Source organism: Chroicocephalus ridibundus, chromosome 16, assembly GCF_963924245.1.
Source record: "Chroicocephalus ridibundus chromosome 16, bChrRid1.1, whole genome shotgun sequence".
Classification (NCBI taxonomy): domain Eukaryota; kingdom Metazoa; phylum Chordata; class Aves; order Charadriiformes; family Laridae; genus Chroicocephalus; species Chroicocephalus ridibundus.
In genome coordinates, this window is record NC_086299.1 from 4,499,683 (window position 1) to 4,515,973 (window position 16,291).

The following is a 16,291-nucleotide window of genomic DNA, read 5'->3' on the forward strand; positions in this document are numbered from 1 at the left end:
CTGACACTTTACTTTTTAAAAAAAAAAATTTAATTCTCTGTACAGCACATATTTGATAAATTCTTTATCATTAAAACTAATTTGGAAAAGTTTTACATTCCAGTAATCAAGTCTCAGAGTCTCTTTTGGCCAAGGTATGGAAGCAGCCGCTTCAGAAGTTCCATTGCACTACTGGAGGTTAAATATAAAATGCCAAAGAAACATTTTGAATTTGAAACAGAACTAGCAGTAACTGAAGTGCTCATTCCAGGGGCCTTGTTAGTGCTTCAGTCTGATTCTCCAGGAATAAGTAGTCAAGATTCTTTCTTTTTTCTTTACTATACAAGTATAAGTTCCTTCATTAATTGCGTTTGCAATGATGCTCATGTGATCTTCGTTTAAGGATAAGTAACCTGGATATGAGTATTCCAGAAGCTCCTTATCTTTATACCAGCTGTCATAAGAAAAAAAAAATAATAGGAGTTAAACTACGAAACGTCCAGTACAATGCACTACGTGCTAGTGGTTCTTCCTTCTCTTGCTAACTTTTGCTTGTGTACAGCACAGATGGGATATCAGCAACAAAACAGTGAAGTTTTACTATCTATTTCAGGTAGACAATGGCAGTTATAATGGGGCACTATCTGGAGACATTTAGGAGCTTGAACTTACCGAAAGTTTAAGGGAATTTGAGTCCTCAGTCTCAACTAACCCATGGACTTGGGCATATCTCTCTCAATTTTAGATACATCCAGAAATAACATGCTTTTACGTTAGTAAAAGCTAACAAACTAATAACTGAAAGGGTAAATTTAAGACTATTTTTTTTGCAGAATATGGGCCAGGGAATTCAACTTGGTGGTAAGAATTACCTTTGTGTATATATATATATATATATGTAAATTGGATTTTATCCTTTTTTGACTCAGCTTGCTCCTCTCCGATAGCTCTGCTTTCAGACTAAATGCTTTGCAGTGTTATGAACGGTATTTGCACGCTCCCTTCTCGCAGTTAACCAGCCACCCCTCTTTCTACGCTGGGTGCCAAATGAGACAGTGACGCCCCAGAAGATAAACTGCATTCTTATTTACGCTGTTCTGTCAGACTTCCACATCCTTCTTGGGTATGTAAGCTGCAAAGTCTCCTAAAGGACTGGAATAAATGATAGAGCACTTACTAAACTTTGCCTTTTTTATGAATTATCTTCTGTCCACAGCGGAAGGTGACATTCCTGCCTTCAGAAACAGTCTTGGTTTTTGTCCTTGGCGGGGGCAGAGTAGGGGGGACTGTTGGAAATGGGAATTCTGTCCACCAGAGGCGAGAGAAAGAAATGGCAAACGTTAGCATATCTCATTATCAAGCATTAGTCATTCCAAAACACTTTCATGGAATTACATTATCAACTAAGGAATCTCAAAAGTATTAATTTAAAAACACCTCCTACTGAACAATTCTTGGATGGACGCGTAACATCATTCATATATCAAGATAACAATTTCATGGCATATAGACTTACAGAGATGAGTAAAAATCAACTTGCCCGTTTCATATATATGGAAGAGTATATGTTCAGTGTATGAACACTCCCTTGGAATATACGGGTTTGTAATTATGTGACTGCATCTTTGCATGAATCTGGTCTAAAAAAATACCTCTGTACTGGAGAAAGAGGGTACGAGTTCTGTGGCACATCTTAAGGTGGGTAGGTATTTATCTGAAGCTTAGTTCCACAGCTGCAGTAACGACCTGATCCTGCATTAGTCACTTATCTGGATTCATAAAACAGAGACTAGATTAAGGTGATTAACATACTTTATCTCCTTTTCTGCTGAGCAGCTCAAGTCCAGCTGTGCCTGACATGTCATTTGTCTTGTTCATGTCCCATCACTGCATCAGGAACTGTACTGCATCTCTTATCTCTGAATCTGACTCATCAGCATCTCGCTTCCTCAGCTGGGTCCAAAAGGGAAGCAGCCTGAGGCGCAGGGAGCAGTTGTGCTTTCAGAAACTCCCTATTATCGGTTCAGTTGAACTAGAGAAGAATGGGACAGTTTAATGTTCTAGTCCACAAATGTTTAAACGTAAACGCTGCTTCCTATTTCCAAGCTTTTATCTTGGCTCAAACGTATAAGATGCCATCTCTGATACGCTTCTCCTCAGAGCTGGATGGGGCCACTCACGTGCATCCACAGGAATTAAGACCCTGCCTATCCCTGCAGCAAACGCTGCTTAACTTTTACCTCCTCCCTCCGTGCAAACCCCACCGCGAACCCCAGAAGAGAAGTTGGGTACCGTAGCAGAAGTCACAGGTAGACGGACAGTGCTTTTTCATCAACTTCCTGCGTTTCTCGCAGAATCCTTTTTGTGCCCATGATGGGCACATAAATAATCTGTCTTTACAGCCTGAAACAGAAGGAAACAAGGCATTAGAGAGATGGGGTTAGACTGTTCCTTCTGAGAAACCAACTGACATTTCACCTAATCAGACTGCTCAATGCCTACGGTAGAGCTGAGGAGGAATCTAGAGCAGGGGCACCATAAATAGAGCAGCAGGGGGCCAGATGTTGAGCTACTTTCATGCAGTGGCATCAGTGATTCAAGGGTTGCTATTTCTAAGTCCTACCCTAGGTAATGTTTGAAGAGCAGCATGTAAACGTGTCAGAGCTCAAGAGAATCTTGCCAGAGCCTGTTTGGTTTGCAGAGAGTTTTCTTATCCTGTATTAATCCATCCGAGGCCAGCCAAGAGAGTAATTAACCGCTGTTGCCTTCCCCCTTCCGTTGCGTGCGAGCTTTTCCTTTCCCTTTGTGCACTTGATGCTTGCAAATGTACAAGTCAGTGCTCTCCACAGGTAAAATTAACTTTTTCTTGTACAAGCCGCAGTACAAGAGGTGCAGAGTCGGTGCCTGGAGCTGGCTGCGGGGCTGGGCTGCCCGTGCCTCTGCTGCAGCGGCTCAGAGCAGCCCGAGGCCATGGACCTGACACCCCCCCCCCCCAACTCTGGGGAGGTGGGAGCGCCACACCTGTAAGATTTCCAGCCTATCACATTCGAAGCTAGTAGTGCTGGAAACTGACGGTGCCACACCTCATTTTAGCTCTACTTCGCAAAAAAAGGAGTAAGATTCCTCCTGACTGCTCGCTGCCTTACAGTGAGGGTGTAACGCCATGAGAGCTCCGCAGGATCCAACTGACACTTTTAGGGAAAAGTTCCTTATAGGGAGGAGCCCAGAGCACAACCCCACCTTCCTTACCGTAAAGCCTGTGAATTCCCCAGACTTCATCCTGAGAGATGGTCTTTTTCCCAGTCAGCGTGGCGTTGATGTGCATGAGGGCGTTGGGGTTGAGGGAGTGCATGAGTCCTAAGGCATGTCCTATTTCGTGAGCTGCCACATGGACCAGATCTGTCAGCCAAACACCTGGAAGAGAAACGGAAAAGCAGCTGGCATTGTGTGGTGAAGTACATTTGCTAATCCTGGTGTAAAACCAGGGGGATATATTTTTAGCACTAGGAGGGTACGGTCTTATCAAAGGTTGCCCCAGTTTCGTCTTCCCTGTAGCTGCTTGGATGCAAACAGACGAGCTAATTATTTCCGCATGCTTCTAATTTCAAACAGCGGGACAGAGAGCAGCAATGCCAGAGAACAGGAAGAGTGCTCTGAAAGAGCAATGTTTGAAATGAAGGCAAGTGCCCTGCGTGATGCTCGCTCGCTCACGTCAGCTTCCTGCTAACTTTGTTCCCAGAGCCCTGAGCTGAGACTGGAAATGGCTGCTGGGAGTGAGATTGCTGGAATCAGCTGGAATATTCCAGTCTGAAAGAGCCTCCAGTTGACCCCTGCATCCCCCACAGCCTACAGGTCCAACTCAAGTTTCTCGGGAGCATCTTGGAGCCTGTGTCCAGCAGAGATGGATTTTAGCTGAAGGTTGAGTCACAAGAGCTGTTATTACGACACCTGTCTTGATATCTTGCACAATTACAGGCTGCAGGAAACTCACAATTCCTGCGTTAAATCCAACTGCTTGTGGACAGAAAGCATCTGAAAGGGGTAGCTTGCACATGAGCTTAATTTATCAGTACATTAAACAGGAATCCCTAGTGGGTGGATTTTTTTGAGCTCTTAAATACTTCTGCTAAATCTCTCTGACGTGACTTGGAAGAACAATAATTTTGTTCTATTTTGTTCCCATCCTCCGTTATGCCGCTAAAGAAGGCCAATTCCGCTTTGGAAAGAGCAGCAGCCATTGTGGGCAAGCGTTAATCGTCTCAGTCTCACACTGGCCTTCTGAAGTCAGAAGTGTTAGCTCTACTTCTCAAAGGTGACGGAATCGTATGCAAATCAACGTCCCTCTCCATATAAAAGAATGGAGTTACACTGCCACGAAGGAAAGTCAGGGCAGAGCTGGCACTCAGGACTCTCGTTTATTCCATAATCTTAGCAAAACTTCGCTAAGAAGCTTTGCAAGTGTCTGTGCTTGTTCCAACAGCTGCTCGCAGAAAAGCACAGGCTGGGAGAGGCCGTTGTTCCCTGACGGCTCTCTAACGTCGAGGCACAGGTTTGTTACCAAACTCGCTGGTTTTTATTGTCCCTGACAAACACTGCCGTTTGATATAGTTAGCAGGCTTCAGAAGTTCGATGGAGAAGGGCATCTTCTCAAAGCTGAGTATTTTACAAAACATAATCTGACCCCTTCTTTTCTTAATACACACTGACGTTCTTGCTTTAAAAATCATCTCTCCCAGGTCTTTGTCCCTGGATCTTATCTGTTGCTGTGCTGTGGGAAACAAGACAGGCAGAAGCCCCTCTGTGTCGTCTAAAATCTCTCTTTTTATTTTTGAAAAGCAGAATATTTTACTTTCAAAAAAAGTACTGCGTTGGTCATATAATACAAACTGAATGTGCTAGTTAGCCAGGGACCATCTGCTTTTAATTTAAAGTTAAGTTTTGATATTGCTTAAAAACAAAAAATCCAGAAGAAAGAAACCTCCGAGCTATAAGTAACAGACGTTTGTAGGTGCCCACAAACCCAAAAATGACCACAGGCCCAGGAAAACTCAAATGTAAACAGCCGCGCCAGCAAGCAGAAGTGATACACCAGGGCCCTTCTCAGAGAGGCACCTGCCTGGGCAGGAGCCACATGTAATTATCGAACTACCGACTAAATCCACTGAACTATTCGGAAAGAAATGGCGCTGCCACCAAATACGGTCCCTTACAGCGGTTCAGCCACTTGACCGCAAAACCAACGACTTCCAAAATTCACAGAAAATCACAACCCTTTCTGTCGTCTCTTTCCCATACTCGGTAAATCCCAGAAGAAGAACTAAACTCTAAATCCCGCAGGCATTAATTATGTGTTCCCTGAGACACGCGTTACCTTTTTTCCAGCTGAACCGGGTATTCCCCAGTATCCAATATTCGTGGTCATCAAAGTGGATTTCCCCGTTGGGTGGGAAGAAGGCATGGGCAAGCTCCCCTGTTGTTCCATCGAAGCAGTGGTGAATGAGCGACTCCAGGCAGTCTGTGTGATTGATAGAGTAGAAGCCTGTGAAAAAAGCAGCAGATGTAGCATGTCCAGCAGGGCAAGCCCAGCCAGGACACGGTCATCTGTAAACCTGTGGTTTACTAAAAAAAAAAAAAATCTCGTATGGTACCCCACAACCTACAGAGCCACAAAAGGAAAAATAAATGGAAAGCGATTGTCAGGAAGGATGGCCATGTGATGCGAAATATGCTTGGCCCTGTGATGACCCTGGACACCCTAGAGCCGTGTCCAAGGGACACAATGAGCCTACTTTTCAGAAAGGAACGCTGAGCTCTTTTTGCAACATCACGTGGAAACTTTTTTGGTTTTTTTGTTTTTTTTTTTTGGAGAGTAGCTGGACACTGAGATGGTAACCCCAGGATGTCATTGTGCCATTTTAAACATAAATAAAGAGCCTTAGAGTCATGGCAGCTTGCTGGCTTTTTGCTAGCATCACGGCAGCATCGCAGCGTGCCCTGCGCCCGTGGGAACTGGGCCACCTGGGGCTCCCACGTGGATGTGGGACAGGCCCTGGGAAGGGGCATCGTGTGCTTGTATGGAGCGTCATGCGACAGCAGAGTGAAGAGCGTGTTGCGAAACAGCGGTAAATCTGCTACTTATCTCAATCTTGCCATCTGCACAGGAAATAATTATTTCACAGAGGCCATAAATCCCAGGAAGAATTTACATCTGGAGTTGAGACTGAGCAGATAACGCCTCAGCACTGACATTTTTCTAGGCCTGAGAAACTCGGATGTAACTACTGTGTAGTGATACAGGGGCAGAAGGAAGGGGAGAAGAGGGAGGGCAGAAGAAAAGATGATGCTTCAACAGGAGCAACAAAAGGGAGACTAAAACCATAAACAGCCTGGAATCCGTCACCTGCTCTTTGGCTCTGTGTGACCTTGGATGTGTCATTTCACCTTTCGATACCCGGTTTCCCCAGCTGTGGAACAGAGATAATCCTGTCCCAACAGCATTTGAGGGTTAGTTCTTGTCAAATACCTAAAGCTTCCCGACCGCAAGATTCACAGAAAGTGTTAATTATGACATTAACATCTCCTTAGAGCAACTAAACGTAGTTTGTCTACCTGACTAAAGACAAACGATGCCCCAGTCCCTGCCCAAGAGGCCCTGCTGAGTCCACAGAGGAAGAGAGGACTGTCTCCTGCCTCCGAACTCCTGGTTTACGTACGGAACCTCTGCAAGCCCCCGGGGGATTTAACGTGCAAGGCCGGGTCCTGTCAGCGCAGAAGCCCGCGCAGTCTTACCTATTTTCAAGTCACTAGCTACGTGGCGTGGCACTTCCCTGAAGCTGAACGGTGAAACTTCACTCCACATTCGGAACGCAGCCGCCAGCCCCTTGCGCGTGTCCCTGGCGCTTATGAGGTTTCTTGGGAAGGACAGGATCCTGTAAGAACACACAACGGCTTCAGGAAAATGCTCTTCCCTTCTCAAACATCAGCTGGAGGCTCTCAAGGCTGCAGCAGACAGTCGGGTCTTTCCATTCACTCCAGCATGTTCAAAACAGGATTAGCTTGAACTGGATATTGAGAATATTTAGTAAACCCCCCACAGGGGCTAATATATTACTGATATCCTTTACAATCATATGTTCTGGACTACAGCTTTTGTCCCTCCTCAAGCACATAATTTTAGACAAGGTTCTCTTGGAAAACTATTTTTATCCTAACATCTGTTAGGATAAAAGTTGTGCAGCGCTTCTAGAAGAGGAAACAACTGCATTTCAGCAACAGGTAACTCCAATGCCTAACGCTTGGGCGACAATGTACGTGCACACACTGAATTATAATACTCTCAATAGAACTTTGGAAAGAGAGTTCAAAGACTATCAAAGGTTTGATAGTAAAACAAGTTATTTCCTTTGAAAAAATCTCATCACTTGGGAGACAGACTTGAGAGAGGGTTTTTTTCTTAGGCCGCAGGTACTGATACAGCCGAACTGGAAAAAAACTACTGGTGCAGGCTGGCAGAACCCCTGTTTGTACCATGGAAACGTACTATGGCTCCTAGAAACTTACCTTGTCCCAAAGGAAGATCTGCATTCAGGAAATTGCCTGAAGTGTAGCAATTGGGGAAAGTTGTGTATATTCTGCTATCCCCTCTGGCTGTGTTTTAGCTACGCTCTTTATGTTCTCCCTTCGTCCCAGCACATCCTAAAGGGAGCAGAAGGTTTCGTATCAAGCCAGGCTGTTAATAAGTGTAAACCTGGACAATTAAGACTATCACGAGGCTTCGCCTGTTTGGGATGAGCGTAAAGGGAGATAGATGTTCTCTGCTCAGTGTGAAGGAGTCAGGTTCATGCCACCCGCTCATTCTTTGTCTGTCCTTACAGGCAGAGCTACCCCCTGCCGTCCGGCAGGCTGCCAGCTCGTCCCCAGCAGCACTGCGGCGTCACCCGCCGAACAACGCAACCGCCACCACCCATCGAGAAATAGGGGCAGTGACAGCTGCAACGGGACTTTGGTGTAGCCGACGGCGTGAGAGCTACCTTGAGGACAGAGGTAACTGCAGCATCAGCCGCACTTCCCAAATTATCTTCCCGGCCTGCATTTGGTGACCTGGAGATACTCCCCCTCCTGCTTCTGGGGAGAAGAAAGCGGTTAGCGCAGGGCTCTCGGAGAGACACAACTGCTGCTGTCCTTCTGCGCACCCCGCTGCCCCTCCTCACCTCCACTGCAAACAGCTCAGAACGCTTTCCTCTCCTGTGCGCTGGTGACAGAAAACCCTGCCCCCCGTTACAGTCACAGGCCGGTCAGCGTGACAGAGCCAGAGCGGGAGAGACACCCTCACAGCTCCATCACCATGTCCTCAGCCCAACGCCAACAGAAAGCTGCACCACACATTGCTGCTGCCGGAGGCCGCTTTCAGGCGTTTTCAGAAATCCAGTGTGACCTGCCGTTCACACCACTGCGGTTTAACAGTTAGTGACTGCAGCGCTCTTGAGAGGTCAGGTTTGGGGCTCGCTCCATACCTTAAAGTCAGGAGGGGCTGGAGTTAGCAGCCACAGTAAAAGGGCCTTTGTAATCACATAAGACATCAAAAAAACCCCCTGATTTGGCTCCTGCGTCTCCAGGAAGGCTCAGACTCTCAGCCAGGAGCCAACAACAGGCCTTTCTTCAGTCAACCCCCCAGGACTCCTGCTGGTCTGAGGTTTGCCGTGACAGTCTGAGTCTACCTGTTAGCACTGGTCTTACGAAACTGTTTCCCAGGGGATTCCCTGAACCTTGTTCTGTCTGAGCTCACGCTAGCTCTCCTGAAAAACATTCAACAATGCTACTAAAATTTTCCCAGAGGGAAAAAGCATCTTTTCAGGATCGCACTGGACAGTTTTAAGGGCTGTTCATCCACTACTAAAGTAAGGAAGAGAGCTGCTCCCAGGCTGAACACCAAACAGGACTGACATTGCCTTGTGCCAGCAGCAGCAGCAGGCCCGACAGCAACGAGAAACAGTTCAGAGTGAAAATCCATAGGGCTCCATCAGCTTTGGCTCTGAACAGCCTGCTTCTTGAAAGTAGTCCTGGCATTGCACATTTATTTACACAGCTCCATCATATCAAAACCCAACCACTCTACAGCTGTACGGTACCGCTGAAACGCCGCAGGGCTCTGAGCAGTGGCAAACCCCGCTGGAAATCAGTAACCTGGACAGCCACTTTTCCGTGGCAGAAATGTCTGAAAATACTAGGGTTAACATTCACTCACCCTAGAACTGACAAGGGCTTTTTATTGTTTATTAGTTAGTTATTAGTTAGCAATCTAAGCGTTGTCATCCTTTCCAGAAGAGAACCGGCAGAGATTCCTAAAAGCACTCAGCACCAACAGAGCTCTGTCCTCCTGAAATCATGGAACCTTTCAACAAAGATTGCTCTCAGTGATGGTTTAGGTTCATAGGGAGGTCTCTTAAACATACCAACGCGACAGAGTTAGCATTCAATTCACGACCTTCTGAGGGAAGTCCCCAGTTTGGGCAGCCTGAACCTGCCCCCAACACTTAGTTTTACTATAAGTAGCAGCTATAGGTGCTACTCGCTTCTAATGCGGCGACAATGCTTCACGCGAGCCACGGCTGAGGTGAGACGTGTAGCGTTTTTCCTACTTCAGAATGGCTTTGGCAGCTACTTCACTAGCAAATGCATCAGCAATATTGATACGGTTAACATCCGTACCCACGGCAGGAAAAACTCAGGCCCCAGCGTCACTTAGAAAATGGTAACTCTTACAGCCATTGCAAGTCCGTACTTGTATGTCAAGTTGAAGTGGTCCCATTTCAAGTGCCCTGGTGTGATCGTGTATCGTTTTCTCCGTGCTGGAGGCCGAGGTGGGAAAGCTGGACCATGCAAAGCAGAGGCACTCCCTCCACGAAGACCAGGTGAGGTGGCATCTTCCTTAAAAGACAAAACAGGGGGTTGAAAGAGATGGGAGAGACTGCAGGACTGAAGAGCATAAAAGAAAAACTACTGGACGCTGGGCAGCACAACTGGTACTCCCTTATGGGCGTCCAGGAGACAAGACTAGTGCATCAGCTGGTCAGTGATTTGCAAAATACGAATATTCCGAGTGCCGAACAGAAGCAAGGCAGAGCAAAAGAGGGGCTACAGTGTGAGGGGTTCTCGGGGCGCGTCTAAGATCAGACATGCCGGGGAAGGAAGGGAGCAGCAGTCCTCAACGCTGGATCGCAGAGGATCAGCGCTGCAGGCTCCCTCAAGCTGCTGCGTAATTCCAGACTAGGGCACTGCGGCCCCTCCGCTCTGCTCTTGGAGTGCGGCAGACGGAGCAGAAACGGGCCTCAGGAGGCTTCTGGCCACGGCAAGTGCTGCAGCTCTTCCTGGAAAGTTTTCATTTCCTTTTCACTTTGCTATTGCTCTCCAGCCTCGCCACAGAAGAAATGAAATGTTGGACAAATGAGTAAAACAGGCAGGCCTTTGTGCAGAGAGCTCTTTATAAAGCCGCACCGTGGATCTGAAAGTCTGAAATGCCTTCAAAGTAAACAGGAACGCTGGAAACCCTGGAGTGCATTTAATGCCATCATACAGTAAGAGACATCGAATTGGGTGACAGGTCTGACTCAAACTGTAAAGGCCTTTTAGTCCTGAGTAATGGAGGCCAAGGAATGGGACCCAACACGGTTGTCTGGAATTCTCCCCACTCTGCCTCCCCTTTTCAGGACTAAGACACGGACTATCTCTGGGTTGTCTTTGCTCCTGAGGCACCAAGACACTTACTAAGTGATATTTACAGTGGCAACGTTACAAAAGCTGCGCCAGGAGGAGTTTGTTCAGCCTCACAGCACATTCTACTGAAAGCAAGAGCTGTCTTTATTTCACTCATGGAAGAGCTGAGGCCCCGAGAGTCAAAATAGCACATCCCTGCTCTCACAGCGAGCCAACGGCAAGAAAAGACAAGAAGCTGGAAGCAACAGCTGCCAGACACTGCCCAAATCACCACCATCTCTCCCTGACTACAGCTAGCCCAGCCTGGTGGAGGCTGAGGGACTCTGTCCTAACAGGAAACCCGTCTCTCCGGCTCTGTCTGCAAACCACGCGAGCTTCTAGCTTCTTCTAATCTCAGCATCTTTCTTTCCTAGAAGGACAGTCTTTTAGTCTTCCCGCTCAGCTGTGGGTCTGACTCACAATTCGAAATCAGCGGAGTCTCCATATTAAATTACACCAGCGCAGGGTGAAATCCTGAGGCTCTCAGAGCCCCCTGGGTATCAGCAGAGGAGAATTAGATAGTCAGAAACAGCCCACTGGCTTCTCCTTCTGCAAGGAAAACTCCTGCAGCCCCAAGGGAGGAAAATTACTGTCTTTTCTACAGCCGTTGAGCTTAAAACCCTAAGGCTGTTAAGTGCTGAACAAGCACGGGGGACGAAAAGAAGAAAAAAAAAAAAAGTGTGTATCCCTAGCGAGCTTATCCTCAAAATAGAAAACAAAGTAAGGGGGACTGGGGCCCAACAGCAATGACCGAAACCCGTATCTGAGCCAGTCACTAGGTCAAGGGAGGTGCAGAGGGTCGAGTTCTCTCGCTCAAACATTCTGCTCAGTCTTTGTTCTACCTGCCACGGCTGCAACAGGATGGTTTTAATTAAGAACGCGTTGCAAAATGCCCTGGGGAAGGGTGGGTACCACACATAGGCTGTAGCTCAGATGTAGGATTCTGACAGAAATGGGATGACCTCGTTAAAATTTTCACAGTGGATCAAAGGATCTGCCTGGATGCCAAAGAACCAAGAGTATGGGAATGCTCGGAACTGGTCAGGCGCTCCCAGGAGGAAACCTATTCGACTGCGGGTGAAGGGCTCAAACATTCAAAAAGCTTGGGAAGCACCAGAAGGGCCAGTGCTTCAACTCTCTCCCAACTGCAAGACACCAACAGATATAATGGCAGACCCCGGTCAACATCCCTGCTCTACATTGTTCGCCCTGCACAGTCAGACCTCCATTAATTTATTTCATGGAGTTGTAACGAATGTAATTTATTCCCCTCTCTCTCTGCTAGTCACGCAGTTCCTCTTTCATAAACTAAACATTAACATAACTCTGCGACTTGGTGCCAATCAATAATAGCCCTGAGCGTGTCAGGCAAACGAGGGGTGCTATTGCCCGGATCTTCATAAATACAAACAGCAGGAGAGGATGCCAGCACTTAAATAAGATTGGGTTTTTTTATGAAATTAAAAGGTAAAATTAAGCTATAAGCAAAAATTAAGATCAGCTTCTGAGAGTCCCAGAGCCTTGCTACAGCTCCCCCTGACCAGTCCATCCCAGCATCTCGTTAATGGACGGAGTCTGAAAGAGAGTTAATATCAGCTAATAGTTTCTGCAGGTCCAGCGTTAACTCCCAGCTCAGATCTTGCACAGACTGAGCCCCGACTCCAGAGTTCCTTGGAAAGCTCAGCTGCTTCGGAAATCTGAATATATGCATGCCACATCACCCTAGGCTGGGAATGCAGAGGTGCTCGGAAAAATAAACAAAGCTCTGAGGGAAAACAACCCAAATCTTTTGTGCATTCCCTGTTTGGTTGTCTGCAAGCTGCTTACACCTCTCTAATAACCTGACTCTACCTGATGCATAATTACCTTTTAGGATCCTTTGCAAAAAGGGACTCAAACAGCCACAAACAGATCCTGTTGCCTTAACAGTTCTTTACGTATCGTTTAGATTATTTCCTGAATTTATCCGTCTTCTAAAAAGAATACACAGGCGCAAATACGTGATGTCCCCACTCCCCTTTCGAGCATTTGAGAATTAGCTCCTTCCCCCTACCTGGCTTTCCTGAAGGGCAGCTCCAGCGGGGTCTCCCACAGCGGCCAGCAAAGCCACCGCGGGGAATAGGCACAGAAATCCCACCACGGTTCTACAGCCATTGCTCTTTTTCTTATCAACTAAGAGGAGGCTCTTCCTTCCCTTTGCAGAAAGTTGTTCGACTTGATCCATGTCGTTCTTTAATACTTTTTAGAGGGAGACGCGACAGACACTAAGACATCCTCTTCACAGAACGCACTGCTAATCCTTTTTGCTCACAGTTGCATTTGGAGCATTTGTGAGTAGCCCCGCAGTTGCTGCCAAAGCCGTGCAGAATCACTAGAGTTTCAAAAAGCCCTAAAAAATAATAAAAAAAATAAAAAAAAATAAAAAAAATGTAGACTTTACATTGAGCCTCTTTCCAGTGTGCCAAAGATTCTCTCAGGCTCAGCCAAGTGTATCATATTACTGCAGCTGAAAGTTGGGCTGGCGGAGGAAAAGCAGCAAAGTGAAACAAGCTGGGATGGACGTGAACTCTTTTCTTTGACTGTGTGATCAACAGAGGACAGATCTGCAGTTGTCAGCTTTATGTAATGAGAAAAAAAAAAAAAAAAATCGGGGGAGGGGGCAGAAAAAGGACTCCAGAAGCCAGCATCACGCCCCTGGAATGTTTCTTTAGGGATGCTTAATGCTGGAAGAGCTGTCATTTGTCAGGGGCTGTCCTCGGGAGCAGAATGAGAGGGAGATGCTGTGAAGGAGCAGGCAGGGCTTCTCTGCTCCGGGAGTTTACAAACTCACATAAAAGTAAACATCAGCTCCCTCTTCCGTGAAGCCTGGCAAGCGACCTGCAAACTTCTTGTGTCCTTGGCAGCTACCCAGCAAGGAGGGATCACGCTGAGAGAGAGAAGTATGTTCCGAATCACACCGATTTGGGGTACCTCAGCTTGAGCACCTCAGACAGGCTGACGTGGAGAAGCGGTCGGTTTGTCTGAAGCCGTCAGGTTCTTTGAGGCACCTCCAGGCTGCAGACGTGAAGTCAGTTCAGGACTTTTTAGAAAGCTTACCTAGAAAAATCTCAAGTTTTCAGAAACAGCTGCGCTTTTCTGCCTGGTCACTGGGCACTGGATACTCAGCGCTCCTGATCCGGGGTGTCCTCAGCTGAACGGCTGTGCCCAGGCAGAGGAAAAGGAACCGTGCAATCTCCCAGTTTCGCAAACCAGTGGCGGGCAGGGGGCAGTTCTGTTGCCAGCCAGTATAAAACGTCTCCAGGGAATATCTGAAGCATTTGAAAGGTTTCAGAAACTTCTTGCGCTTTTAATAATGAGAAATGGTTTCATTTTAATTTTTTTTTTCCCCTAGTTCATAATCAAGCTTGCGACATTTTATAAGTTTCATGTATTTTCAGACTAAAGCTGTCCGGGAACTTTTAAACAAGTCAGAATAAATTTGCCCAATGAGTCTGTGTACAATTTCATGAAAATTTTCTTTTTCAATTTTCACTAAGCTTCCCCCCAGAGAAAAAAAAACGTGCTTTCTGCAGAGAACGGACAAAGTGTGGCAGTTGTTCAGGTACTGGGAGAAGGAGAGAATAAGGAGTAACGTGGAGGGAAGTTATGGATAGAATTACAAAGGCAAGCTGGAACCAGGAGGAGGAGAAAGAGCAGAAAGCAAGGGTACAAGGCTCTAACTCCTCTGGATCAAAGCAGTCAACGGCAGCAGTCTGAGATATTGGCTCATCTCAGCCGTTAGCTACGACTTTCTAGGGATAGTTACACCTCTTCCCCTGCAGCACAGTTGGCAGAGTGAGACATCCTTGTCCACGAGCCCTCTGAAAAAGCGCTTTGTTCGGAGCTCTGAAGAGCGGTGCAAATGCACCTCCGTCTGTGGTTTAAGCCGCAGACCACAGTATGAAGTGAGAAACTGGTAACGACACACTCCTAAACTTATCAATGCCTCAAGTCCCCCGAACAAGTTTCTTTCAGTCTGTAGACGAGAACGCATCTGCAGAGAGGCTGATTGAGAAGGGAGCCTTGAAGTGAAAACCTGCCTTGGAATGGGGCTCGAAAACTTCAGCCAAGAGCTCTTCTCCAGTACAGCAGTACTGGCTCGGCAGAAAAATACAGCCAGCGAACACAGCGCTGGAAGAACACTGAGTTTCAGTCATGGAACTGTGTAATGGCATTAAGTGCATCCGCCTTTCATGCGGCTGGTAAGAGTCAGCAGCGTTTGAAAAAGATTTTAACTTTTGCACCATACGCTTGCCAGAGTATCTGAGCATCTCCCAGTCACTCGCAGCATTTCATCTCACACCAGTCTTGAGGGCAGGGCAGTGCTGTTACCTGCGCCTTACAGGTTAAGACCATATTGTCCTAATTGCAGGAGAAAGGACTTGCCTGAGGTCGAGCACAGAACCTTGCAGAGCAGGAACCTGAAAGCTTCGAAGCACCCAGTTAGTGCCTTGCTGTTTCTGAAGATGACTACGTGAACCCAAGTTATAAGGCATAGATTAAAGACGCGCACAACCACCTAGCCCAAGGGAACTAAGAACTTCCATTGTCCCAACATAAAGAAAGTCAAGGTTTTTGTAAAATACACCGCGGCTCAGACACCACCCCCAAAGGTTAGTATCTAGAGCTGTAGTAAAAGCATATTCCTGAGGACCTCATTGTTTCCGAATACTTATTTGTGCAGCTACTAAAGGTTAGCACAGCCAAGGCTTTTTCCGTGAGTTACTGAAGTATTCTGAATGGGAAAGAGACCATACTGTACATTGGCCATTCATCTTCCTGCCCCGCGGCTGCTGGGTGAATGGGAATCTTTAGCTGCAGAGATGATTCACGGCCTCTGTGACATTTAGGATCCTGCTTCCCTGCCAAGGTAGAGAGAAGGTTTTACCTTGATGGATCGGCAGAGAGCGAGCCGGGGTTCTTGGAAAGCACATCGTTTGCTTCCCCCCGTACGCTGGGAATGCCCCGTGCCCATCCACGTGGAAATACAGTGCCTGTGCATCCAACTTCATCGGACCACTGGCTGCAGAACGCTTTCAAAGCTTCTAAAATCTAAGCCAAATATTTGCTCAGAAACCAGCTCAGCAGTAAGGCCAAGACAAACCTCGGTTATTATGGCAATGAGAGTCAGATGAGGAAAGCTCTTACGCTGAGGTATTCAGAACTTACAGATGCAACTTGCGGAGCTAAGGGAGACGCGTGAACTTAATGCTGTGCACACTAACGATGCTTCTGATAAAGTCACCGTGCATCTGGATTCCTTGGTGCACAACCTCTGGCCAGAATCCCCAGTGCCGCTGCTGGTAAAAAGCAAAATTTCAGGTTTATACTTAGTTCATGAATACTGTGGTTGTTAAATTTCAAGCACGGCTCTCTTATGTAGCTATTTTAAGGATTATTAGGACCAGAGTGCACATCTGTTGATATTCCATCCATGTTCCCTGCCCTAGGTTAAGAAGATCACGGCTTCCCAAGAGATACTTGTGCTTAAAGGACTCTTAAATGCAGCCATCAGCGGCCT

General features: G+C 46.9%; 1 protein-coding gene across 2 annotated transcripts; it reads right to left on the minus strand.

The window, feature by feature from the left end:
* Window positions 1-26: 26 nt before the first annotated feature.
* MMP23B (matrix metallopeptidase 23B) lies at window positions 27-12,984 on the minus strand. 2 transcript variants are annotated; one of them, XM_063353526.1, is made up of 8 exons: window positions 12,785-12,984; window positions 9,761-9,906; window positions 6,769-6,908; window positions 5,351-5,494; window positions 3,229-3,393; window positions 2,272-2,382; window positions 1,157-1,283; window positions 27-433 (listed from the first exon to the last, which is right to left on the minus strand). In XM_063353526.1, exons 1-8 carry the CDS (start codon window positions 12,953-12,955, stop codon window positions 259-261), a joined length of 1,179 nt encoding a protein of 392 aa, XP_063209596.1. In that variant the 5' UTR covers window positions 12,956-12,984; the 3' UTR covers window positions 27-258. The 2 variants fall into 2 exon arrangements, with proteins under 2 accessions (XP_063209596.1, XP_063209595.1); XM_063353525.1 differs by having other exon boundaries at window positions 32-433; window positions 5,351-5,518.
* Between the last annotated feature and the right edge of the window lie 3,307 nt (window positions 12,985-16,291).